This window comes from Protopterus annectens, chromosome 1.part0 (assembly GCF_019279795.1).
Source record: "Protopterus annectens isolate FY-2018-M chromosome 1.part0, PAN1.0, whole genome shotgun sequence".
NCBI lineage: Eukaryota > Metazoa > Chordata > Ceratodontiformes > Protopteridae > Protopterus > Protopterus annectens.
In genome coordinates, this window is record NC_056725.1 from 159,592,584 (window position 1) to 159,619,039 (window position 26,456).

Genomic DNA, 26,456 nt, shown 5'->3' on the forward strand with positions numbered 1-26,456 from the left:
TGCACCTCGGGATCAAGATCAAAACTGTGCTAACAGAGGAACAGAACTGCTGGGCTCAGAGGCTAAGTGTACTTTATTAGACAATGAATTATGTCATTATGTGTATAAAAACACACATCAAGCAGAGGGGGACCTAAAATGCAGAACTGTGGCTGGTAGAGAGAATGGTTCTGATCACTGTCCACCAAGGAGGGTCCCTGATGCAAGATCAACTGATCCAAGTACACATCTGACTTTCGTTTCTCCTTAAGTTGTTATTCCCATTCATATTTCTGTAAGAATATGGCAATGGTAAAACTGCAGAAATGCCAAGCATTAGACTAGAACATGAAAGTAATTCCATAGAAATAGGATGGCTGCCAAGTAAAAATTAGATGCATTGAATGTTTCCAGCTGTTCACTAACCAGTCTGAGTCGACTGTAATCTTTTCTGCACAAATCTGCTAATTGGCCGATCAAAATATTTACAATTTTAGGTCAAAAAACATGCAAAAGCTACCTTCTTACACCCCAATACACCACTATCAGACCATTTTCAGAAAAAGTTTAACTGCATTTCAGAAAAATTTCACATATGCTTGCAATTTCTTTGTTTCACCCACTCACAGGAGTATTCCACCACACCTACAAACATAAAACATCTCATAACAGTTTTGTGAATGCTGCAAATGACAATTAAGAATCGGAAAATATATATATGTAATCTTAACAGAACAATTTTGACTTGTACTGTTGTAAATGTTTTGTACAAAAAACACAGCAAAGGGAAAATAATGTTAAAATGTAACCCTTACCTTCAGATCTATCCATTTATCTAGAAGCCTTGCTTCATTAAACTGGCACAAGAGACCTGAGTTTGTAATGCAGAAAGTCAGTCCTGATGTTTTCCCTTTTCCACAAGCCACACCACAGAAAAAGTTATTGTGTAATTCACCTAATATTCCAGAACGTCCCACCAAAGGGACTGTCCCTTTTACCTGAAATTACAGAATCACACAGTAATAAAGCAAACATCTAAACACGATAAAGCCATTTAAAATATTAACACATAGGGGCACAAGCATGATGGAATAAATGGGTTAATTGGGCTAAGACAGTGGAGGGGGAGTATCCAGTATCAGCTGTGAATAACAGTTACATTTCACACATTCAGAATTATGGGTAACACAACTGTATGAGGATGCATACTTTAACAGCAGACCTTCAAAGACAAAGTATCTGTGGCAAACAGCTGTGAATACTCACCTTAACAAAACATCTTTGAGACAAACTAAATATTTATATTATCTTCCTCAGTCCTTTTCTGGCAGTAATTGTAATCATACTCTAGCATATGAAGAACTTGCTATTTATGGCAGTGATGCTAATCTGATGAAAGCACATGTTTTTTTCCTGTCAGAGATGGTCACCAACTTCCCTGTAAGTCTTGTCCTCATCCAGTGTGTCTACTGCATGGATCTCATCCTAATTCCAGCCAACATCTGGGTGCCAGAGAGGAGGATCAAGCAAACTAGTCAGGCATATAGCTGCCAGGAATTTTTGCCTTAACTTCCCCTCCCACACGAGCACGCTTGTGACATCTCCAAAGATGGTTTACAATGGACTACAATTGTGCATCGTCCCTCCTCAGTGGCAACTCAGACACTATTCCCATCTCCCCTGGACAATCCCCTCCATAGCAACCCCAGCTTCCACTAGTTATCTACTTGTAGAAGGCTCACAAGCCTGTATGCTCTCCACCAAGGATGGCCATGACTATCCTCCCCCTGCCAGTGCCCCGGACACTCAAGTCATTAATAACACCCAGGTTGTCTGGGCCGTAGTCAGGGTTTTATACTTCTACACCACAGTGCTGGCAAATGCTGCAGTCCTAGTCAATTACAACACTTCCTTCACACCATCCTTAGTTCTTACAGTAAAGGATGTGCTCCTTTTTCATACTGCTACAAGCTTCCTTATAGAACTCCCAGCTGATGTATTCATTCTGAATTATAAAATTCTGAGTCTAACATTCAAATAAAGCTAATACACTAGTCAAGAAAACCAAAACATCTACTTGCGTACAAATAATGACTCAAGAGTAGTATTCAGGATATGCAGCCTAAAGTGTACATACTTTTAATGCATGTATTTGCTCAGCCTTACTATCCCACTTAAGCCTAGCTCTATATAGCTCCATCTCTTCCTTTTGGTGCTGTGCGTGACTCAGGAGACTGGGGTTTGATTAGCAGTTCTAGCACAGGAGGAGCCAGGCAGAGAGAAAAAAAGAGAGGTAAGGAAACAGCCTTCTTGCCTCTCCTGGGGGAGGTAAAGTTTGTGGACAATCAGGACATGCAAAGTGTGACTTCTCTGGTAGGAACCAGGGAAACACTTCTCTGTTTTCTGTGCTTCATGGAAGAGGATGGGGCTAACTGCTGGTGATGTCCATTGCAGCACTGAGACACTTCACACTATCCTGCTCTTTAGCCTGAAGTGCTCAGAGAGTTAGGGAAATGAGTTAGCCCTCGAACCACTCTTGATGACTGCTTTAATGACTGCCACTCTCTCCAGACTCCTACCATTGGCGAAGAGGGAAGAAATATGTTGATTGACAGAAGGGGCTGACAATAAAAAGCGGAAAGGAAAAACTAGACTATCTTATCTTACTTCGAGTAGACAATCCCTAGCGTTTAGTTAGAAGACTGAGTAAAATATCCAGCAGTAACCCCATTAGGGTGACAGGGAGTGGACATCAAAGCAACCAGCTGAGGACAGCCCCTTAAAGAAATATATGTCACACTGAGACTGACAGTCCATCATGCGATGTCCAACAAATATGGATATATTCTACTAAATGTACAGGTGGATGTAGCGAAGTAAGCAGACGTTTTAGTGGAATGAAGCACCACCACCCCTTGCAAAGTTCTGTCAGAATTAAGTAAAGATAAAGTGCAGTTTCCAACCTAGACAATGTCCCATTTTCCTACAGACTTCCTTTACCTAGCTGTATTCTGAAAAATGCAATCCTATCCAATTCAAGTCTGAACTGTCTGCATACATCTAGTATCTGTCACATTCTTATCCTTTACTGTCCTGTTTTGAAAAATAGGAAAACAGCGGAAAAGACTGATTTAAAATTATTTTTGACACTACTTCAGTTATGAGAGGGTCTGTTCCAGGAGGAACCCTATACTTCAACACCAGATAAGGTGAAATGCATATTACAGCCTGCAGTTCTGAACTCTGCCCAAAGCACAAAGGTCCTGTACAGACCACACATACAACAATGTCAGCTGACTATACAAGCTCAAAAGAAAGGAGGGTTAATTGCCCCAGCATAAAATTAAAATTCCTGATTGAATGAAGAATTGTTTTCAGTAGCAGCTTGACCTACAATGAAAAGCTAATAGGGTCAGTCTTCTATTGAAAAAGCTCAGGTCATCAAATTACTAGTACAGCAACAGAACTTTCTTCTGTATATTTTATAAATTTGTACAATAGATATAATTTACAAAGGAGAATACAAAATCTGATTCAAACAGAACAGGAGTAATTTAGTATATAAAAACAGTATCAAGTGAAAATGGATACGAGCCATTTTTGTTTGCCTACCCTTTAAACGTGTAATTTATCATAAGATTTTCTAGTAGTAGGTCCTTTGCCTTTCCTCATTATGTGTAGCTACTTTTGAAGGCAAGCTACATGTGACAGGATGGCCAATAATCTAAGCTGTCAAAGGACTTGGGTATTGTTCCAAGAACCTCCCTCCCTATTGACAGAGACATAGCTAGATTAATTAGTGTTCTGGCCATTCTCCAATGTGACAACCCCAATGACCCCAAAGGTGAGGGCCAAGCTGGGTAGGGGAATACGATCCTTCTCAGATTGTAGCAAATAGCTTATTAGAGCTCCTTGCTACACATAATTACATATGCCCGCTACAGGTCCCTAAACACATTCATTTAAGCAGCTGTCATTGCATAAATGGCTGCTGTCACTGCACTTGTGTTTGATCAGCAACTATGAGGTGCTGATCACACCCTCTTAGGCCTGAGGCGGCTGGCCCCTTTGCCTTCTCTTACCTATGGTACTGACTATGGAGAGCTGCAAGAAAACCATGTGAATTAGATGAGTTTTAATAAATCATGCTTTTAAATGTATATTTTGAAATGATGATTTAATATATATATATATATATATATAAAAAGCATGACAGAGTGGAATATTACGACAGTTTACTGAAGAGAAAGAAGAGCCTTATCAGGCATCTCCAAAAGTTCTGAAGGCCAGAGTAGCAGATATACAAGCTTCTTTCCCAAACTTGTCCAAGGCCCTACATTCCCTATCATTGGAAAGGGTGGTAGAAGAGGAATCAACTTGAACCTTTCTCTGGATCCATGAACATAACATCTGGATTTGCTACATGATTCCTATACAGATACTTGTGGGAGTCTTGCACTTTGTAAGAAATTTGCTTTCTTTGGTGCAGGGGGCTGATAATCTGGTTCCTGAGAGGTTGCTACACAGGTATCCTCTAAACTTAAACTTCCTAATACAGGAGGAATGACTACTGGTTTTGGTGCATCCAGGCCCAAAAGGTCAAAATATCTTAAATGAGGCTCAGAAGCTTCTCTACATTCCAATTTGTAGAAATTCTTCATCCTAGCAAAGATTTCTACAAATGAAATCTCTTCAGATGGGAAACCAGAGGAGACTATCCTCAGAGTCATCATAATAACCTGTGTGTGTGTGTTTGTGGGGGGGGGGGGGCATCTGGAAAGAGTAACCTAGTTCTTCCACTCATTCTTTGGAGTACTCAGCCCTAGGGGACTCCTAACCCTGATGGATCACTGCTCGACTGCAAGGTCTGTACTTGCACCAGGTCAATCCAGTGTTCTGGGAGAACCTAGGAGTGGAAACACACTGTGTGCTTCCTTGGAAGGAGTCTGTTGGGAGGCACGGGGAAGAAATGCATCTTTTTTTGGGAATCCTTTCAGCATGGACAGCCATGTTAGAAGACCTAGGCTCTGGGCAGAAAGCCTGGATTTTCATGCAAAAACTCTAAACCTACACCCTAAAAAGAATGATGGGAATCCTGACCTTCCCTTCAGATACTACCACATGGATTTCTACAGTACACCCTGACATGCAGACGGCCCCTGCACTGGATCATTCCTGATAGACATATCCATTTTTCCAATTACAGTAGCCTTCTAATGGGCTTTATGAGAGAGATGGGAATGAAAAGCTGTCTGACCTGAGGGGCTACATAACTTCCTCACTTGAACTGGCACCTTTGGCAAACAAGTGTGTCCAACTCAGCTCTGGCATCCTTTTCTGCCTTTTCTTGTTCTTTTTGAGGGAAAGGTCAGAAGAGGAAGACCATCTTTTTGTCAAACCACAACAGCTCTACCCTTGCTAGATGACTTAGTACTAATGTTCTTCCTGATTTACAGTACTCTGACAGCAGTAAGTTACCTACTGCTAAGGTTGGTGCAGAGTAAATAAAGCGGATAGGATTATTTCAAACCTTTTTACCTTAGCCTCCAAATTGGCTTTGTGCCTACCTAAAGGAGGGATGCAAAAGTTATCCCTCTGCATAAGGGTGGGCCATTCACTGAACCAGGGAATTACAGATCCACAAGTCTGACTAGTCTCCTATGCAAGGCCATGGAAAGAATTGTTATGGATATTAAAAAATAAAGACACAGAAAATCTTCAGACACTGGATCCAAAACAGTTTTTTTTGTGTGTCAAGAGCAGATTGTGACTGCTCAATGTCTAAAAATTCACAAACGTTTTGGATAAGGGTAAAATGGTATATACTGCCCATCTTGACTGGCCAAAGCACTCAACATTATTCTTCATCTGGGCACTGTTGACAAACTCAGGAAACTAGCAATAAACTCCTGTGCCACCAATTAGTCAAATGGGTCACAAATAGGACACAGGAAATCAAGGTATGGGACTAAACCTCTACAAAAAGGCCAGTCACCAGTGAATTCCCTGCTGGAGGCCACTCCTATTTGGTATCTACTTTTCAAATGTCAAAGCTTATGATAAAGGTCACTGATTAACCATGTTTGCTGACTACTGAAAGTCTGTCACAATTACAAAATCCCCCAAAGATAGATATCCTCCCAGAAAGCTTGTTCCATACTAACTGGTGGTGCCACAGCCATGGTCTAAAACTGAAAGCAGAAAATAGTATTTTTGGAAAGGTGGCCACTCCAAGGAATTACTACATAAACAAATACACCCTTAAGAGTAGGCCTAGTGGTTAGAGACCTGGGAACATGCATGGACAGTGACTTAGCCTTTGACTATCATATGCCTAGTGTTGTAACAAAATTATTCTATACTGAGCAACTCATTTGCAAGGGTATGGCATTCATGTACAAAGATATTATCCCGCTGAATTTGGCCTTCATTAGGCCGATCATGGACTATAATGCTCCCTTCTGTATGTACCTTACCAGATATATGCAACAGCAGCAACATCCAAATAATAAGGATACAAGGTATAAACCAAATAGAATATGCTGATCGCCTCAAAGCCTTATCTTTATAATTAGTCTCTTACAGGCTACTGACAGGCGATTTATGCATGGCTTACAAGCATCATCTGTGCAGCAAGACCCTCAAAACAGTGTCAATAGCATTAGAAATACCCGATCCAAGGATTTAAACCTTGTCTGCAATATAAACAGAACACATTGGAGGCATAGTGATGTAGCTTATAGTGTTGTTGCCTCACAACAAGAGGCTCTCTGGTTCAATTCTCAGCTGGGGTGCCTTTCGTACAGCTTCGGCTTGTCAACCCAGTGTTTGCATGGGTTTTTTCTGGGTGCTCCATTTTCCTCTCACATTCCAAAGACATGCAGTTGGTGGACTGGACATTCTAAATTGCAGATAAGTGTGTGTGTGTGTGTGTGGGGGGCATGTTTCTGTGCATGCACGTGCATGTGTGGAATGAAACAGCTGTGACAGGGCTAGCCACCCAGTGGTGTGAATATTGGCTCTAGATGATTGTCACTATTGAAGTAACACTGTGACCCTATGTAAAAAACTAGGAAAAAGGGGTTTGTGGATGGCTGGAGGAAGGGACAGATGACTCAGAATATTTCCTACTATAGAACAGGATTCCCATCCATGTTTAGCGGAGTTCATCCCGCAACAACTGCAATGCCCAAACACCTATTCAAATGTAACTTGGACCGATGAGTGGGGAATAGATCCCTGGAATGGCTCCAATTCCCCTATTGGAGAGTGGCAATCTGCAAAGGCTTTAACATCTAAAATTCAGCTATATGCCCCAGGCAAGTTATCCTGTCACTTACAAATAGGAAAATACAGCTAGGGTCTGGTTAGCCTACTTATCAATCATGAACTTAAGAAACAACGGTTGAAAAATGGTTGATATAAACTCCTTTGTGGATAGAAGCAACTGATTATTCTAGTACAACTGCCCTAATCTTCATCTGCAGTGGAAATAGCTGGACTGAAAAAGTGGGCTGTGAAGAAAATAATTGCCAAGCTGAATGTGGAGCACATCAATATTACCAGCTGGGAGTAGAAAAGGTAACCCTCGCTTAGGAGGGATTCTTTGTTTTAAAAGGGAGCTCAGAAGAGGTGTATGCCAGAAGGTGTTACATTGAAAAGGAGGTCTCCATGCGAGCCAGTTCTACTGCAGTAGGGACAGAAGCTTTCTAGATTCAGTCTCCTTTAAACACTTGAAATAACGTATCAGCCATTCATAAGTGGGATGTAATGAAGGGCTGTTATGTTCTAGAAAATCTTTTTCTCTCTTCATAGTTCATCCACGTATGACATTTCCTAATACACAAAATGATGTTATAGGTTTCCTGGAAAATGTTTCCAGAAGTTTATGAATATGTATTTGCCGTGCTAACAGGAAACTCCAACAGGTGCTGATGGATAAAAACAATCTTTTGCAAAAGAATGTTTAATGTTACTCCTGGACCTATCAGGAATAGACTCTAAACCAACCTGTGTAATAAAACTGCTTCTGTACTATTTAACACTGAAGAACATTCTTGATAAGATTTACATTACACTGAACATAAAGCTGTATCATCAAGGTGGAAAGTGCCAGAGGTTCACCCCAGATGTCTGATTAGACCACTACTGCATTATTCATTAAATATGTGAACTATCCTGCCAAAGATACTGTACTTCCAAGCTAGTAAATTGAAAGCTTGGGAATATTCCTCTCTGATTCCACAAACATCATGTGCCCCAAGTGTGAGACTGAGGTGGTAACTATGGTAAGTACAGTATAAAAAGTCAGGGCTTTCTTGACCCAGACCAAAATGGCTAAAAGCAAGGCAGGAGTTTTGCCTGCTAATTTGAGAGGGAGAAATGGTAAAATAGAGGAGTCCACCTTGGCCATTAAGGGGGGGGGGCAAATGGAGGATTTGTATGCTTCAGCAGTGATCTTACTGGGTATCTACCATTAAAATAAGAGCTTTACAACTTTGCTATGTCACTGACCACTACTGCTGTATTCCCTATGTAAGGGAAGCTCCCAACGCCTTTTTGCATGTCTGGGTGGCTGGTGAAACTAGCCCCCAATCTGGAGAAAGCACCAGTTTTATACTGCTTTGTAAAAGTATGTATGAAAGACCAAGTGTCAGTTTGCAAGATGGATCTAGAGTCCAGACCTTTAAAAAAAGTCCCTAAAGAAGCTACTGCTCTCTTGGGATGGGCTTTAACCTGGTGTGGAAAGAATTTCTCATGGAAAGAAAAACAAAGAGCTGAGAAAATGTATCTAGAAATGGTTTGCTTTGAGGCAGGGCTACCAAACTTCTTATCCTGAAAGTTAACAAGCAGCTGATCAGTCTGACAGTTTTTGGCTTGTCGAGATAAGAATGTAAAATTTTTTCACCTTTCTTTTGTGAAGTGGGGTAGAAGGCAAGTTTATTGGCTGGTTTAGAGAACTTTCACTGCCATGAAGGAAGGCTGGTCTCAAGAGTTACTCTGTCCTTTGTGATTACCTAGAAAAGGAGGAGACGTCATAAAGGCTTGTAACTGATACCCTTTTAGCAGAGGCAAGGGCAAATAGTAAAACTGTCTTCCAAGTACAGAAGTTCAAAGAAGACAACAGCTCAATAGCTTAAAAGGAGGAAAACTTGGCTTCTCCAGTACATAATTTGGGTCTCAAGGAGGCCATATATATCTTCTTGGTGGTCTGATATATAGGACACCTTTCAAACTGTTTGACCTTCAAAATGTGCATAAAGTGGTAGACCTAAGAGAAGACAGACAGATATGACTGACAAACGTGCCTCGATGGAAGAATTTGTCAGTCCAATACTGAGCAACACATATCAGAAAGACTAGTAGGAATACCCACACGTAAGGGTCCAGTTTTTTGGTCTGGCACCACGTGGTACATCTTTTGCATTTACCTCATTCCCGCCAGTACAGCTCTTTTGACTGTGTACTTTAAATTCCCAGTGGGTGTGGCTTGAGCCTTTAAATCATAAAGTTATCACCTTACAGTTCAAACAAACATTCGTCTCTGGAACCACAAGTGTTGCTAGAAAACTTTAAATGGCAAACTACTCAAGATTAAGTTATCTTTACATAACAGAATGTCTTCAATTTGATGCTTTAAACTGGATTTTATAAGCTAAAACAAAGGAAGTGAATACTAACTTTATAATATTCTATAAACAGCTTATGATAGCTCAGTAAGCATTCAAGCAAGACGCTTACTGCCAAGCAGGATTCTCTGCAAACAGCTGTGAGCTTTCATATGAGGCTATGCAGTTCTGTCTGAGTTAACTAAATGGTGAGATATTTAGAGAAATATGAAAATTATTAGAATATAGATAGTATACAAATAATATTCAGTATCTCTTTAGCTGCATTAAACAAAAATCAAGTATCAAAGCATACACAATGGCAAACAACTGTATTAACATGAAATCTTCTGAAACCTTGTATGTAGCATGGTTTTGAAATTATTAATGCAAATATGAGCAAGTAATATTTAACGCCTAGAGGTGTCAGTAGGGGGTAACTGCAGAAACACCTGGAGGCACACTAGACTGTAATGATTTAGAAGCTTAACAGTTTCTTGGAACAGGTTTTCTAGCCTTCTATAATATCTGTAGTACATCCTCTGAAATAAGGTGTCCACATGGGGTCAGAATCCCATCACCCACAGGCTGAGGTTCAGTGTTAGTAAGTTTGGGAAATGAGAGAGCCGTCCTGTTGTATGAGTAAGTTCATCCAGTGGGGTAACTTGTGGTGACTGCCCTTGGCCATGTGGAAGAGAAAAGAGAACAGTGTTTTCTAGGCCAAAAGGAGGGACACCAACAGCATCTTTACATTTGCCTTCTTGATTCTGAACAGGAGTTTTGGAATCACAGGAAAGGGAGGGAAAGCATAAAGGAATCTCACTGGGTGTCCATTTTCTAAGTCTGTGGGCATAGAGCTCCTGAACAAAATAGCTTGAACTGTTTGTACTGATTGCTGGCAAAGACATATATTTATGTTTTTTTTTTAAATATCCCTTCATTATTTTCACTTGATACAGCAATATATTAAAAGAAAAGTGCAGTGTTTAACAAGTTAACTCAAAATAACCCCCAATCACACAGAAAAGAAAAGAAAAAAGAAATCTGATAATTTAAACTTAATACAATTCTTCAAACTGAACATAGTGCTTAAATTAAATCACCATTTATTTATCCATAGGTAACAGTGTCATTCTGAATCATCTGGTTCCATAGCTCAAGTATATTTTTTTACAGTAGTTACCATACTTAATAGAACAATTAACTGCTCATTTCTTTGAGAAATATTTGATAAATTACAGGAAATGCACGTGTCATCAGATCAATCAATACTGGCATTACAGAAAACATACTTTATTTTTTTACAATGAAAATTGTTTGTTCATCAAAATTGTTGATTTCTTAGGCAAAGCAACCACATATGCTGCCAATCTCTGATATTTCCACAACCATGCCAACATTTTTCTGAATTATGAACTTAGCCCATACTTGGTACCAATTGCACCCTATAGTTTTTTTCTTGCTTTATCGCTCTCTCTAAAGAATAAAAGAGTCTTACAAGATCTCCTGAATGAGATAAAAGCATTAAACAGTTGCACATTTTTCATTCCATTCTCTGCATTATTTTATTTAAATGAAGAAAATGATGTCTACTTCATTGTATAATTTAGCCAGTGTAAATCTTTCTGAATTTAGTACTTGTAGCTAGATCTTTAATTTTTGAAATCTGTAAATAAAAGAAGAATAGCACTAACTGCAGGAATTAAGATTTTTTTTTTTGTTTTAATAAATTAAACTGATTAACACCAGAACGTGCATGACAAATCTCATCAAGGCTTGTTTTATCAAAAGGCTTTGCTAGTAATCTTTAATGGCAGTCATACGAAGAAATCGCTAACCAGTACAAAGAAATGTTTTTGAGGTCTTAATTTGGCAAACAGTGACTGTATTGCAACCAAATGTGAATATTTGAGCTTCTATTACCAAAGACTAACTAAGTGGTTGGATGTATTTACCACAGCACTACCAATAACTGACAAGGGTTGAAAATGAACATTATTCCAATTATATAAATGTAAACCTAAAAAATAACGTAGGGTCGTTAATCAAAAATCTGCTCAGTTGTGAAGGACTTAAGGATTCCCAAGGTATACAGACTGATATCCCCCCACAATCCAAATAAACTTACGAAAAAATCTCTTAAACCTAGTGTACCAAACACTGGGAAGGTTGAATTTTAACTTAAAAAAATATCCTCCAGACAAATGAAATTTTCAGATTGTTCCATTTGCGCTTTATATTTGTCATTAGGTCATACAGGTATTCCAATTTGCAATTCTGCATAAGTAACTTCTTCTAGCCCGAGAGTTAGTATTTGAAAAAAGCTAGCTCAATATTTTAATGTAATCATCATCATTAACCTTAAAAATTGTTTCAAAATTAGACACAAACATTTCGGTTTCTCTGGAGTTCATTGTATAGTCTTGTAATAAGCTTAATTTTATTAGCAATAAGAATCTATGAAGAGAACCCTATTTGTTAACGTTAAAACTATATTGACTGTGTATGACACATTTAAATGAGTTATTAAAAAGTTGAAATTGGAAATATTAGCTTATCTGTATGAATTATATTCAAAACAGGGTTTACTGCTAGCAAAAAATAGAGAGGGTGATATGAGTAGCCCTTACAGACTCCACTTATTTCTTGTTTTAATACTGCAGATTATCAACAGAAATTTGATACAAACTGGAATTAAACAAAGCTTTATTAATAATTAATAGCCTTACTGAGAAGTGTAGATGGAGAATATATTTTTTAATTGTTATCCTATTAACAAAATAAAATGCTTTCTATGCATCAGTTGCACAGAAGGCTGCATGTTTATATTGGTTATTTCTCTTAATCATTGCATGAAGCCGTATTCCTTGCAATAACTACAAGGCCAAAGAGATTTACTTCCCAGGTATAAAGCTAACTTAATTTGGATGAACTATATGTATCAAATTTGTAACTAAATTATTTACTAATTTAGTCACTAACTTAAGTCCATACTGAGAACTGCTGTTATGCAATAATTTTAAAGTAGCACCCTTTTCAGATTTTTTTAAAAAAATATTTTTGCTAAAGAAAAATAATATTCAACTGGCAAAGGATTAGAGGCTAGTGAATTATGCAAATTAAATAGGGCACAAGAACATCCTTAAATTGCTTGCAGAATTCAAAAGGGAAGCCATCTGAGCCTTTGCTTTTATTGTTAGGTGCTTTGTTTATAATCCTTTCCATATGGACTTAACCACAAAGTGAACTGTGAGAAATAAACTGGACATACATTTCTAACAATATATGATTAACACATTTAAAGGAAAAGTACAGTTTTGTACCTACCATAAATGTAGATGTTCGAAGATCCACATTGCTGCAGTCCTTACACTTGGGTAGTCCGCTGTCCTCGGTCGGCCCGAATATCAAAGTATAAGGCTGACGTCGGTCAAGGCGCATTTGACTGACATCAGGACGTCAGGGTACAAATGCGCATGACCGACGTCATATCCTCAGTCTTTTCTTGCCCCAGATGTCAGAAGACCCTAAAAATAAAGGTCAAAACCAAAAGACAGCAAACAAACAACCAACCATCCTAGCACTAAAAATATGTGCAATATATACAATATATACAATATATACAATATACCTCATATTGCCAACCCAACCCACACAACCGCCTCTAACTACAGAGGGGAAGGAGGGAGGGTAAATTGGACTGCAGCAATGTGGATCTTCGAACATCTACATTTATGGTAGGTACAAAACTGTACTATGTTCTTCATCTCACATTGCTGCAGTCCTTACACTTGGGTAGAATCCCAAAGCAGAGGTAAGGGAGGATGGTCAGACTATAAGGAAGCAGGAGCTGCCAAAATGCCCTGCAAAACAGCAGTGGCAAAACCAGCCCTGGATTTAGAGTAAAGTGGTAGGTGATAATGCCTAGAGAAAGTATGCACTGAACTCCAAGTAGCTGCCTCCAAAATATCCTTAGTTGCCACCCCCTCAAAAAGCTGTCAAGTGGCAGTAGCCCTAGTGGAATGAGGCCTAATCCCAGCTGGAATCTCCTTGCCATGATGGGAATAACAGAAAGCAATGCAAAACCCAATCCACTTAGAAATAGTTTGTTTTGACACAGGCTTGCCCTGAGAACTCAAAGCAAAAGAAACAAATAACTGCTGAGACTGCCTGAACCCTTTAGTTCTGTCCAAATAATATCGCAGCTGCCTGTGTACATCTAAGGTGTGCAAAATCTTTTCCCCTTTATTTTGGGGATTTGCATAAAAAGTAGGCAAATGAATAGTTTGGTTAAAAGCCACACTAGAAACCACTTTAGGCATAAAGGAAGGATTAGTACGTAAAGATACCCTATCCTTATGGAAAATTAAGAAAGGCTCAACCGCCATAAGGGCCTGTAACTCAGAAACCCTTCTTGCAGAGGTAATAGCCAACAAAAAAGCAGTCTTCCATGATAAAAACTTCAATTCAGCAGTAGCTGCAGGCTCAAAAGGTTGTAGAGTGAGTTTCTCCAACACAAAATTGAGATCCCAAGCAGGAGTAGGAGCTCTTCGTGGGGGTCTTATATTCTTTGCCCTCTAAGAAATTGCTTGAACAAAGGATGAGAAAACAATGGTGGGTCACAATCATAGTGAGCCGAAATTGCTGCAGCATGAACCTTAATAGAAGAGAAAGACAAACCTTTGTCCAGTAACTCAGTAAGATATTGAAGAGCCACACTTAAATTAGGCTCAGAAACATCAAAATCTTTTGCTGCACTCCAAAATAAAAATCTCTTCCATTTATCTGCGTACACTTTCCTTGTACTAGGCCTTCTAGCTTCCAAAATAATATTCAAAACTTGCTGTGGAAGTGGAGGCCTACTATGGTTCAAAACAGAATATGCCAGGCTGTTAGGTGCAGAGAGTGAAGCTTGACATTGAGCAAATGACTGTCCTCCTGAGACAACAGGTGTGGAATCGAAGGCAAAGGCCATGGAGGCTTCCGTACCAGGCTTCTCAGTAATGGGTACCAATGCTGTCGAGGCCAATCTGGAGCTATCAAAATCATCCTTGGCTTGTCTTGTCTGGCCTTTAGTAGTACCTTTGGGAGGAGAGGCAGAGGCGGAAAGGCATACACATGAAGATTGCTCCAATTGAAGGAAAGAGCATCCACTTTCCAAGCTGTGGGATGAAACCTTTTGTGCAAAACTTTGGCAGCTGGTGGTTTAGTGGAGAAGCGAACAGATCTATGTCTGGAGTTCCCCATGACACTGTCAATTTCTGAAATACATGAGGATCCAATTTCCACCGTGGGGATCCATAATTCGTCTGCTCAACACATCTGCTAAGGAGTTCTGTGCTCCCGGCAGAAACCTTGCCTGAAGATTGAGCTGTAAACTGAGAGCAGTCTCCCACAAAATCATTGCTTGCCTGCATAGAGGATAAGAATGTGTTCCCCCTTGCTTGTTGATGTACCACATGACAGTTGTGTTGTCTGTTAGAATCAACACCTGCCCTGGAAGAAGTAAATCCTTGAAAGCTATTAATGCAAACTGGACTGCTAACATCTCCTTCAAGATGATATGTAGATGTTGTAGTCTGACAGGCCACTTGTCTTGTATCCACTTTCCATTTAGATGAGCTTCCCAAGCTTTGTCTGAGGCATCTGTCGTTAAAATCTGACTCGCCTCTGGCCGGGTCACAGAGAGTCCCTTGTTTAGGTGACATTCCTGAGCCCACCACAAAAATTCCTTCTAAATGCAAGGTATTATTTGAATGACAGTGTCCAGATCCTGGCAGTGCTGTGTCCATACATTTTTGAGATACCACTGTAGCTTCCTCATATGCAGTTTGGCATTGGGAAGCACCAGAATACAAGATGCCATGAACCCTAAGGCTTGAAGGACTGTCCTTGCAGTCAGCCCGGACTGATGAGATAGTTGATGGAAGTAAAGGGAAAGATTCTTTTGTTTGTCCGGGGTCAAAAAGGCCATCTGGGATGCTGTATTCAGTCTTACACCCAGAAAGCACATGTCCTGAGAGGGTACTAGACTGGACTTTATTTCGTTCACAGAATACCCCAGGCATCTTAGCACTGCTATCACATATTCCAAATGATGAAGAAGCTCGTCCCTTCCTTGAGCCAGAATCAGGCAGTCGTCCAAATAAGGATAGATTTGTATTCCTTTTAACCTGAAGAAAGCTATCACTGGAGCCAGAACTTTCGTGAACAGTCTGGGCGCAGTAGATAAGCCAAAGGGCAATGCAGAGAACTGATAGTGAGAAGTCCCAGCTCGAAAACGCAGATACTTCCTGCAACTCAGTCTGATAGGAACATGAAGGTAAGCCTCCTTGAGATCCAAAGTTACCATCCAATGATCTTTGCCCAGCAGAGGTAAAAGCTGCTGTAACGTCAACATTTTGAACTTGGGAATGTCCAGATAAGTGTTGAGGATAGATAAATCCAAAATTGGTCTCCACGTGTTCCCCTTCTTTGGTACTAGGAACAGGCGAGAATAAAATCCTAGGCCCACTTCTGGCATAGGGACCAGCTGTATGGCCCCTATTTGAAGTAACAGAGAAATTTGCTTGTGAGCCTCTATTCTTTGTTGAGGAGGAACGTCTGGCATGCCTTTGAAAGGAGGCAAGGTATGGAAATAAAACCTGTAACGGTGGTGTATGATATCCAATACCCATCTGTCTTGGGTAATTAAACTCCAATTTTCTTTGAAAAGTGCCAACCTTCCTCCCAAAGGTGCTGCCAGACGAGAAGGCTCTGGCAGCTGAAAAGGTAGGTCATTGGGTCTGTTTACGAAAGGACTGACCCCTGCCCTCACCCGAAGACTGTGCAGGAGAACTCCTGTTCTAGGCCTGAAAGAGCCCTGAGCTCTGCCCCTACCACGTCTAGATCTACCCCTAGACTGGGAATCATAAGAAGGATACGTCCACCCCTTAGTAGGCCAATTTCTACTAAACTTTGGGGCTGAACCTGCAAAAATCTTTAACAGTCTGCATAGACTTAGCCTTGTCTTCCATTTTCTTTAAAACTGCCTCAACAGGAGAACCAAACAACACATCAGATTGTAAAGGAGCATCTAAAATCCTTGTTTTAACATGGTCAGATAAATTTTGATCCCTCAGCCAGGCGTGCCTGCGAAGAACTGACCCAGTGGCAGCCACCCTAGACGAGGCCTGTACAGCATCAAAACCACATTGCAAAGAATGCTTACCCACCTGTTCAGAAACATGTACTAAATCTTGCAACTCTTTACAATCAATACCTTCTGCCAGAGCATCAACCTTAGACTTCAATTGTGAAAGGAGATAGTTTTGGTATTTCAACATGTGAAACTGGCAATTCAAAGCCCTCACAGCTAGAGTGGAAGAAGTATAAACCTTCTTTCCCCATCTATCCAAGGCCCTGGCCTCTTTATCTGCAGGAACCGGATTCTTGACAACAGAAGCCTTAACACCTTTAGGCCCCTGGCTAACAGTTTCTGGGTCTGCCCTAGGACTCTTAAAAAGATACTTATGAGCTTCAGGCACCCTGTAATACCTATCCGGTTTAACAGGAGCAGGAGGCAAAGAATCAGGATTAAGAGAAGCCTCTGTAAAAACATCGTCCACTACATCCAAAACAGGAGGTATAGCCAAAGGTCTATGCTGGGGTAAAAACAAAAATTCCCTAAGCCTTTTCCTGGAATCAGAGAAGTCCTGACCTTCCCACTTAAAATGCTCCCTCATGGAATGAAGAGTTTCTGAAAAAGAAAAATCCTCAGGAGGAGAAGCAGAAGGAGTAGAATCATCCACATCAGAATCAGAATAAGGAGAGTACTCCTGCAAGTCTTCAGCCGAAGACTCTGAAACATCTGAAGCCTGCTCAAAACTCCCTAGCTCAGGCTCCACCCTAGGTCTCTTATCAGGAGGGGGCATAGAACCCCTAATCAAAGTAATCAAATCTTCTGCCATTTTAAGCATATGCTTCTTGGGCACAGTTCCTGAAGAACTAGGGGTAACACCAACTGAAGCTAAACCTGGCCTGCCCCTGGGAGAAGCCTTGGAAACAGAAGGAGAGGGCCTAACCACCCTAGGCAGGAGGGGAGTATAGTAACCTGAGAAGCCCCATCAGCCTGACCTGCCTCCTGAGAGGCCACATCCTGCAATAACAAAGTCTCTCCCTGGGATCCCAAAGAAACCTCCAGTGGAACCACCGGCTCCACCGACACCTCTAAAGAACCGGCGTCCGCACGGATGGTTCCTCTAGCCTAGGTTTAACTGCTTTGTCCTTGCGCTTCTTCGAAGAAGCGGGCGTCGGAGCATCCGACGGCATTTTATAATTGCACCGCTTCAAGACTAACCTGGCACAATCTAATCTTCTCTTTATAGTGCGCTTATTGAATCTAGCACAAGAGCGACACCCAACAACGTCGTGCTCAGGCCCTAAACAAGGAATACACAAAGTATGATAGTCTCTATGCGGTATCTGTTTCCCACAAGAAATACAATTATTCACTTTTTCTGACATCCGGTAAACCACTGAGGCAAGAAAAAACTAAAATATTCCCCAACGGGGTACTTAGCCAACTTTGACTCGGTCTGAAACTCCGAAATCGAACAATTTCAGAACGCCAACCGGCACTTGCAACGCTGCTTCTGCATTGGACCATGCGGCAAAAAAGACTGAGGATATGACGTCGGTCATGCGCATTTGTACCCTGACGTCCTGATGTCAGTCAAATGCGCCTTGACCGACGTCAGCCTTATACTTTGATATTCGGGCCGACCGAGGACAGCGGACTACCCAAGTGTAAGGACTGCAGCAATGTGAGATGAAGAACATCCATTTTTAACTATAACAATATGTGAAAAAGGCATCCATAATTTCATCTGGCTTTGTAGTTAATAAAGATTTAATATTAATTGAAACAGATTTTTTAAAAAGGATCCACTCACTTTGCCTTCATAAAATTTAAATTTTATACATTGATCAAGATTTTTTTTTAGATTAAGAGGAAGATAAACCTTTAAGTTCCTGCCGGAGCGAAATGCATTTCTCATCAATCCCATAGGTTTTTCCACCAAAAGTTTTTCTTAAACATTACATTACATTCTTTCTTCTCTTCCTCTTTTGCTCTTTTAGATAAGGAAGCCAAATACATAAGATTTGAATGAAACCCAAAAGAAGAGACATCTACTGGTGGAGCTCCCCACTGATGGGAAATCTAAAGAATACCTCCCTGTTTAACATCCATTCATGAGGGTCCATCTTGTATCTGTTCAGATAATACCCTAAAGTATTGATCTCTGAAGGTATGTAATCTGCCTGGCAAAAGAGACTGTTGAATAGCTTATCTCTCAGGCAGCAATGGCTAGTCAGCAAGGGAGATAACATTTTGTTGCACCTTGTTTGTTGATGTACCACAAAACAGTGGTATTTTCTGTATGGCTCTAGAGGGTCCACAAGTGATGTAGAAATTAAAGGGTCACAATTGGGGCTTTTATTTCCTTGGCACTGATGTGCAGATTTTTGCTTTTGAACAAACCATATTCCTTGGACTTAAGTTCCTTGGACATGCCCCCCATGTCAGATCTGAAAAATCCAAGATGACTTCCTGACTAAGAGGGGAACCAGAAAGGACACTACTGAACTGAGTTCACATGTCATTAAGCCACCAAAGAAATTCCCTTTTTATGAAGGCCAAAAAAGGGGAAAAAAAGTTATGTACTCACCATAATGTTCCATCTGTGTAGTCCATTTTCATTCTTACTCAACAAATGGGTTCAGATCTGACCTTCGGATATGACTCAGATGCTTTTTACAGCTCGAGGATACTGAAAACTCTTGAGCTCCTCCATTACCCACAATGCCCTAGTACCCCACCATATCTCAGATCTTGTTTGCTGAAGTTTTTGCTTATTAAAAGTAATGAACAACCATTATATGAGAAACAACTATATGGAGTTCAAAGGCAGGAACATTGGTTTCCTTAGCATCTTCATTCTTCCAGAAGTCGCAAACAAAATGGTAGGAGGTTGGAGGGAGGGGAGTTGAAGAATGAAAATGGACAACACAGATGGAACATTACAACGAATAGATAACTTCTTTATCTGATGTTGTAAATTTTTATTTACTCCTCAAACAAGACAGAGCCCCCAGCTAACTAAATCCCAAGAGGACTCTAAGGAAAGATATTCCTAAGCATCACTGAGCTGAAAGCTGCTCTTCCCTTAGAGACCACATCCAATTTGCAATGCGTAATAAAGATATGAGTATTAGTCCAAGCTGCAGCTGTATAAACATCATCAAAGGAAGATCTGGATAAAAATACTGAAGAAGTTGCCAAAGACCTGGTGGAATGAGCGTTTGGTGGTTTTGGCAAAGACACACCCAATTTATTATAAACAAAGGTAATAAAAATCAGTTAACCATTTGGCTAAGGTTACGTTAGTAAATGGCTTGCCCAATTTTGATTCTGAAAAGGAGACAAATAATTGCTATGATTTTCTGAAATTTTCTGACCTATGTAAATAGAAACGCAATTGCCTATAAACATCCAACAAGTGCACTAGGTAGTCTCCTTTATTTGTGAAATTTGGAAAGAAAAGTGGAAGACTGGTTATGAGTCTGACACCACCTTAGGGAGGAAGGAAGGATGGGTGGGTTCGTAATGATACCCTATCTTTATGAAAAATCAAATAAGGAGACTTAGAAGATGGGGCTTGAAGTTCTGAGACTCTTCTGGCAGAGGTTATGGCCACTAAAAGATAAGTTTCCCAGGTTAAAAAATGTAGTTCAGACTTCTCTGGTGGTTCAAATGTAAACCAAGTCAAAGCTTGTAAAACTAAATTCAAATCCCATGATGGAGTTGGATCTTTAAAAGGGGGTCTAAGAAGAATAGTTCCCCTTATAAAGGCCATACAAAGTTTTGAAGAAGCCAAGGTGGAACTGTTTACTCTTACATGAAAATTAGAAATGGCAGCTAGCTGTACTTAAAGGGGCTTGCTCCTTGACTATTTATAAAACTGTAGCTAAATATTCAACTTTAGGTAATGGTGCTGAAATAGGGTCAGTGTCTTTCTAATGTGCCAAGAAAAACAAATAGTTTCCAGTTACTTCTATAAATCTTCCTACTGGAAACTTTATGGGAACAGAAAAGAATGTGACTTACAGGGGAGGGCTGCCTTGATTGTCTAGCTATCAATGGAAGTGGACAAACCATGCAGTCAATTTTAAAAATAAAACGTCTGGGTGAATCATGTCTGTCAGGTGAGTCAGGAGATCTGGAATTGGATCCAAAATCCATGGTGGGCAAACTATATGATGTCAAAGAAAGGGAAACAAATCTGACAAGGCTAATAAGGGGCAATGAGGATGATTATGCTCTTGGAGATTAGGGCAGTTGTGAGATAAGTATAGAGGAGACTGGGAGCCAACAATCTTGAAGAAGAGTGTGCCTCGGTGATTCCCTTGGTGTGGAGAATCAGGGTAAAGAACCTGCTGCACTTCTCAAAATTTTTTTTTTATTTTTCAAATACATTTGAATGAATTCCGTAGTATTTATACATAACATCTTAAATAACTATGTATGCTATTTACATTAGCCTGATACTCTAACAGATCTTAATGTATACAGTTACTTTAATAAGTATGTCCAATCCATAATCAGAGTGGCTGATCAATTATTGTAGTGTCAATCAACGATGAGACTTTTCCCCAAGGGTTGTTGATAAATGGTTTGGATAAATTCTTAGTTCTTTAATTTTAATTTCTAATAATGCTGTGGTCTTCAGTAGGCTGTAGAAGTCTTCCAAGGTTGGTATTGTGTTTGTATTCCATCTTCTTGTTATACACTTCCTTGAAATTGCAAGTACAGTCCATACTAGATACATGTTTGACCTAATCAAATGAGAACCTTCGTTCACATTTAATAATACAAGAGTTTTAGTTAAATAAAATGATTAATTAAATAAAGCTTGTAGAAAGTTAATACCATTCCAAAATGTGGTAAAACAAGTCCTGCTGACTATAAAGTTGTGCTCAACCACAAACCAAGGAGTATGAACAAAAATGTAGAACACAGCACTACAGCAAACCAATAAAAATCAGATGGCAAAGAGCAGTGTAAAATCCAAATACACTTATTCGAACACAGGTGAGCGCTTTCGCGATAAAATCGCTTCTTCAGACCATACAAAAAATCAGCAGCATTAAAATGTAATCAATTAAATATCTACCAGTAAAAAACATTCAAGTACAATAGCCATAAAAATTTAAAGGTACAGCTTTCTTTTAAGACAAATTATAAAAGCTATTGCCATAAAAACACACATAGCAGTACAGTTATTTAAGAAGCTTTCTTTCTTTCAGAACTGGCTTAAGAGGTACTGATTAAGAAGCTTTCTTTCTTTCAGAACTGGCTTAAGAGGTACTGATTCATTCAAACCTGCACCTCTATGTGCTGATAGTTTAAGAATCCATCTTAATTATTTCCCTTCTGTGACATTAGTTACATCACCCAACCTAAAACTTTCATAAATGACTTCTACTGCCATAAATTTAAACCAATGGTTAGTGCCTTTCTCTAGTATATGTTTAGCTAACGCACTATAACTATGGCCCTTATTGGCAAAATAAAAATGGTCTCCAATTCATTCCTTAAGTTACCTATTAGTTTTTCCTATATAAAATTTTGAACAAGTCACACACTGTGCTAAGTTTTTAGTGTCACAATTCGCTTTAACTTTAAAAACATAATGATTACCATTGTCTGGTTGTATAAATGTATTGGATACATCAATGTATATACAAAAAGAACATTTACAACAGCTAGAGGTACCAAAACTAGTTGTTCTAATACTAGGTTCCTGTAGTTTACTTGTGTTAGGGAAACAAAGCTGTCTTTTCAACAATTTTTTTTATTTTTATAAACAAAATTTGGGGCTGCACTAACAAACTCACATAGAATAGGGTCGGAAGATAAAATATGCCAATGTTTTGTAATAATATTTTTGCACTTATATAGATTTCCTTGATGTTACTCTGTATAGTGGCATAGATGGAAAGCTGCACATTTTGAATGTAATAGTATGCATCCACCACATATTTTTGAAAATGTGGTAAGAGGTCAACTTAGGCTCCATGACCAGAAGCAAGAATTTGAAACAACTGTGTGTTCCACTAGTATGGAATTTATAGAACATGGTTATAAACCTTTTGAAGTTAGTAAAGCATGTGAAAGGGTCAAGTTAGACAAAGCAGTGGACGCCCGTTTTTTTCACGTATTGGCATATTTTATCTTCTGACCCTATTCTATGTGAGTTTGTTAGTGCAGCCCCAAATTTTGTTTATAAAAATAAAAAAATGTTGAAAAGACAGCTTTGTTTCCCTAACACAAGTAAACTACAGCAACCTAGTATTAGAACAAGTAGTTTTGGTACCTCTAGCTGTTGTAAATGTACTTTTTGTAAATACATTGATGTATCCAATACATTTATACAACCAGACAATTTAATCATTATGTTTTTAAAGATAAAGCTAATTGCGACACTAAAAACATAGTTTATTTAGCACAGTGTGTGACGTGTTCAAAATTTTATATAGGAAAAAACTAATAGGCGACTTAAGGAACGAATTAGAGACCATTTTTATTTTGCCAGTAAGGGCCATAGTTATACTGCCTTAGCTAAACATATACTAGAGAAAGGCACTAATCATTGGTTTAAGTTTATGGCAGTAGAAGTCATTTATGAAAGTTTTAGATTGGGTAATATAACTAATGTCACAGAAGGGAAAGAATTAAGATTGATTCTTTAACTATCACCACACAGAGGTACAGGTTTGAATGAATCAGTACCTTTTAAGCCAGTTCTGAAAGAAAGAAAGCTTCTTAAATAAGTATACTGCTGTGTGTGTTTTTATGGCAACAACCTTTTATGGTTTCTGTCTTAAAAGAAAGCTGTGCCTTTAAATTGCTATGGATATTGTACTTGAATGTTTTTATTGGTAGTTATTTAATTGATTACATTTGAAATATTTCAGATGCTGCTGATTTTTTGTATGGTCTGAAGAAGCGATTTTATTGCGAAAGCGCTCACCTGTGTTCAAATAAAAGTCTATTCCGATTTTACACTACTCTTTGCCATCTGCTTTTCATTAGTTTGCTGTGGTGTTGTGTTCTACATTTTTGTTCATACCACCCCAAACTGGCTTAATTTTAACACATTCAAAGAAAATGTGGTTACAATCTGCATTGTGCACTTGCTCACATCTCCAACATATTCCTTTTATGGAAGAACTCATTTTACTGATTCTATCTGGGGTTAAGAATGCTCTGTGCATTCTTTTCAATTTAAAAACTTTCCATTATTGTGTAAAGGATGTATATTTTATTGATAATAAGATATTTGCTTTAATATCTTCAGTTAACTGTATTGAGTGTCCTTTTGTTATATATTTCAAATATGAGGTTTTGTGTGTTGTTTTATAGTTTAGCAATATTTTGTAAAATTTTGAAATAGTTTCCCATGTCAAAGTCATTATATATGATTTCATATATGTATTAAGTAAATTTAGGTATCTCATTAAATGAAGAATTGTTAATTATTCTACTTAAATCTTGCGAATATGACTGAATACGCTGTAAAATTAGCCAGTCCTGTTGTGGAATTTTGTATGTTGTTTTTACTTGCATATCTAAAACTTTTAGTTCTTTGATACATTGGAGCCAACAAAATAATCCTTTCTGTTCCCAAAAATTAATAATTTCTCTATATATTTTATGTGGAAAGTTCTTTGTGACTATAAATGGTGTTAAAAGATTAAACCAGATTTTTAAATATATATTTGTATTAATAATTTTCCTAAATGAGTCAATGTAATAATTAATCATACGAGTTTAACTGGGGTTAATTATGTTATATTGCATACTAATACATAATATGTGTCACGGCAAATTGTTTTTATCTGTTATTTGAAATTTTTTTTTGTAAATCAAATTCATTTATTGATATTACAAGTTAGTAGTTATTTCCAATTTGCAGAGTAATTTGGACTTATCCAATCTGAGATTGTTTTAGACTGATGCTTTTATATATGTTTGTATATCAGGAAAGTTTAATCCTCCCTGTTTCCATGGTCTGATATGATGTATTAAAGCCATTCCGTTTCTTTTGGGAAACCATAAACATTTTATTAGGCATGAATTTATTTATTCAAGTATATTCCTTTCTGGTAACAGCTGTATTGCCAAGGCATATATATATATATATATATATATATATATATATATATATATATATATATATATATATATATATATGTATATGTATATAGGATCTTGGGCAGTAATACCATTTTTATTAACTGTAGTCTATCTGCAAATGTTAATATTATTTTGTTCCATTTTTCTGCAGAGATTTTAATTGTATTGATGATATTATTGTAGTTTTTGTGACTAATTAATTATTATCCTTGCAGAACTCAATTCCAAGCTATTTTTAAGGTAGAGTCTTGTTTCCCTATGATGTGATCCCCCTTAGTATGCAGTTCTTTTTTTTTATTTAAAAATAAACATTTTGATTTACTGAAATAGAGACCTGAGGTCATGTGAAATTTGTTGATTAATATATCTAATTCTTCTAATGCCTCTTTTGTATTAATGTTAGTAATACGTCATCAGCAAATAGCATTACTTTAGAATTGTACTGTTCATAAACATCTATTCCTTTGATTTTTATATAGTTACAAATTGAATCTGCCAGTATTTCAATAGCCAGAGCAAACAGAATTGGTGACATGGGACACCCTTTAGTGCCTTTTGTTATATGTATAGATTGAGAGGTAAAAGGACCTAACTTGACATACGCTAAATTATTTGTATATATATTATTTAGGAGAAGAACAAAGGATGCAGGAAATTCAAATAGCATTATGATTTTAAAGAAATAGTCCCAATTTAGGGAATCAAAGTCTTTCTCTATATCTAAGCCAATTATGAGTGTTTCTTTATTAACATAACCTATAAGAGAAATCATCCTTTTAATATTATCATGTGTGTGTCTATGATATATAAATCCAGTTTGATCATTATTTATTGTTTTGGATAGTGGTATTTTCATTCTGTTAGTTAATATTGTTATAAATATCTTATAGTCATTATTTAATAATTATATAGGTCTATGTGAGGTACAGAGGTTTGGGGATTTGTTTTCCTTTAGGATTAGTGTGATTAAGGAATATCTCCAACAAGGTGGTATTAAAGCTTATGACTGAATTCATAATGGAGTTTTACAGAAGAGGGATAGTATCTTTGAAGGAAAAAGTTCATATATTTCCATGAATATACCATCTATACCTGGAGCTGTATTATTTTTACCCTCTTTTATTGTATCTGTAATTTCTTTGTAAGATATGGGTGCTTGCAGATCTAGTTTTAATTGTTCTGGTATTTTTTCATTTTTCATCTAGATTTAATTGATCAACATGTATATTTTCTTTTTGGAAATGTTCCATATAGTGATTTCTATAGGCATCAAGAATGTCACCTGTACCAGAGACATTTGTCCCTTTCTTTTTATGGAAGATACTTTTAATGTTATTAGTGTTTGATTGCATTTTAATTCTTGTGGATAAATTATGTAGATATTTGGGAGAAGTGGCCATGGTATTATTTTTTAGTTTTTTTAAAGCTAAACTACTTTTATGTGTTAGAATTACATTGTATTTATTGTTTAATACTTCTACTTTCTTTTTCATCTCCAAGTGATTTTGATTTTTTTCAGTGTTTACTGACAAAAGTTTGGATTGCAGATCTAATAATTCTCTGATTTTTTTTATACCAAATTTGGGTTTTACCATATATGTAAGCTTTTAATGAGTCCCATATCATTA

At 38.1% G+C, this 26,456-nt stretch overlaps 1 protein-coding gene across 1 annotated transcript in view; it reads right to left on the reverse strand.

Moving 5' to 3' along the window:
* Positions 1-26,456, reverse strand: part of LOC122787719 (WD repeat-containing protein 62-like) — a 1,689,893-nt gene that overhangs the window by 1,316,662 nt on the left and 346,775 nt on the right. The window contains exon 5 of the mRNA XM_044054617.1: positions 795-977. Within this exon, the coding sequence (XP_043910552.1) occupies positions 795-977 (183 nt within the window). The remainder of the gene's footprint in view (positions 1-794; positions 978-26,456) is intronic.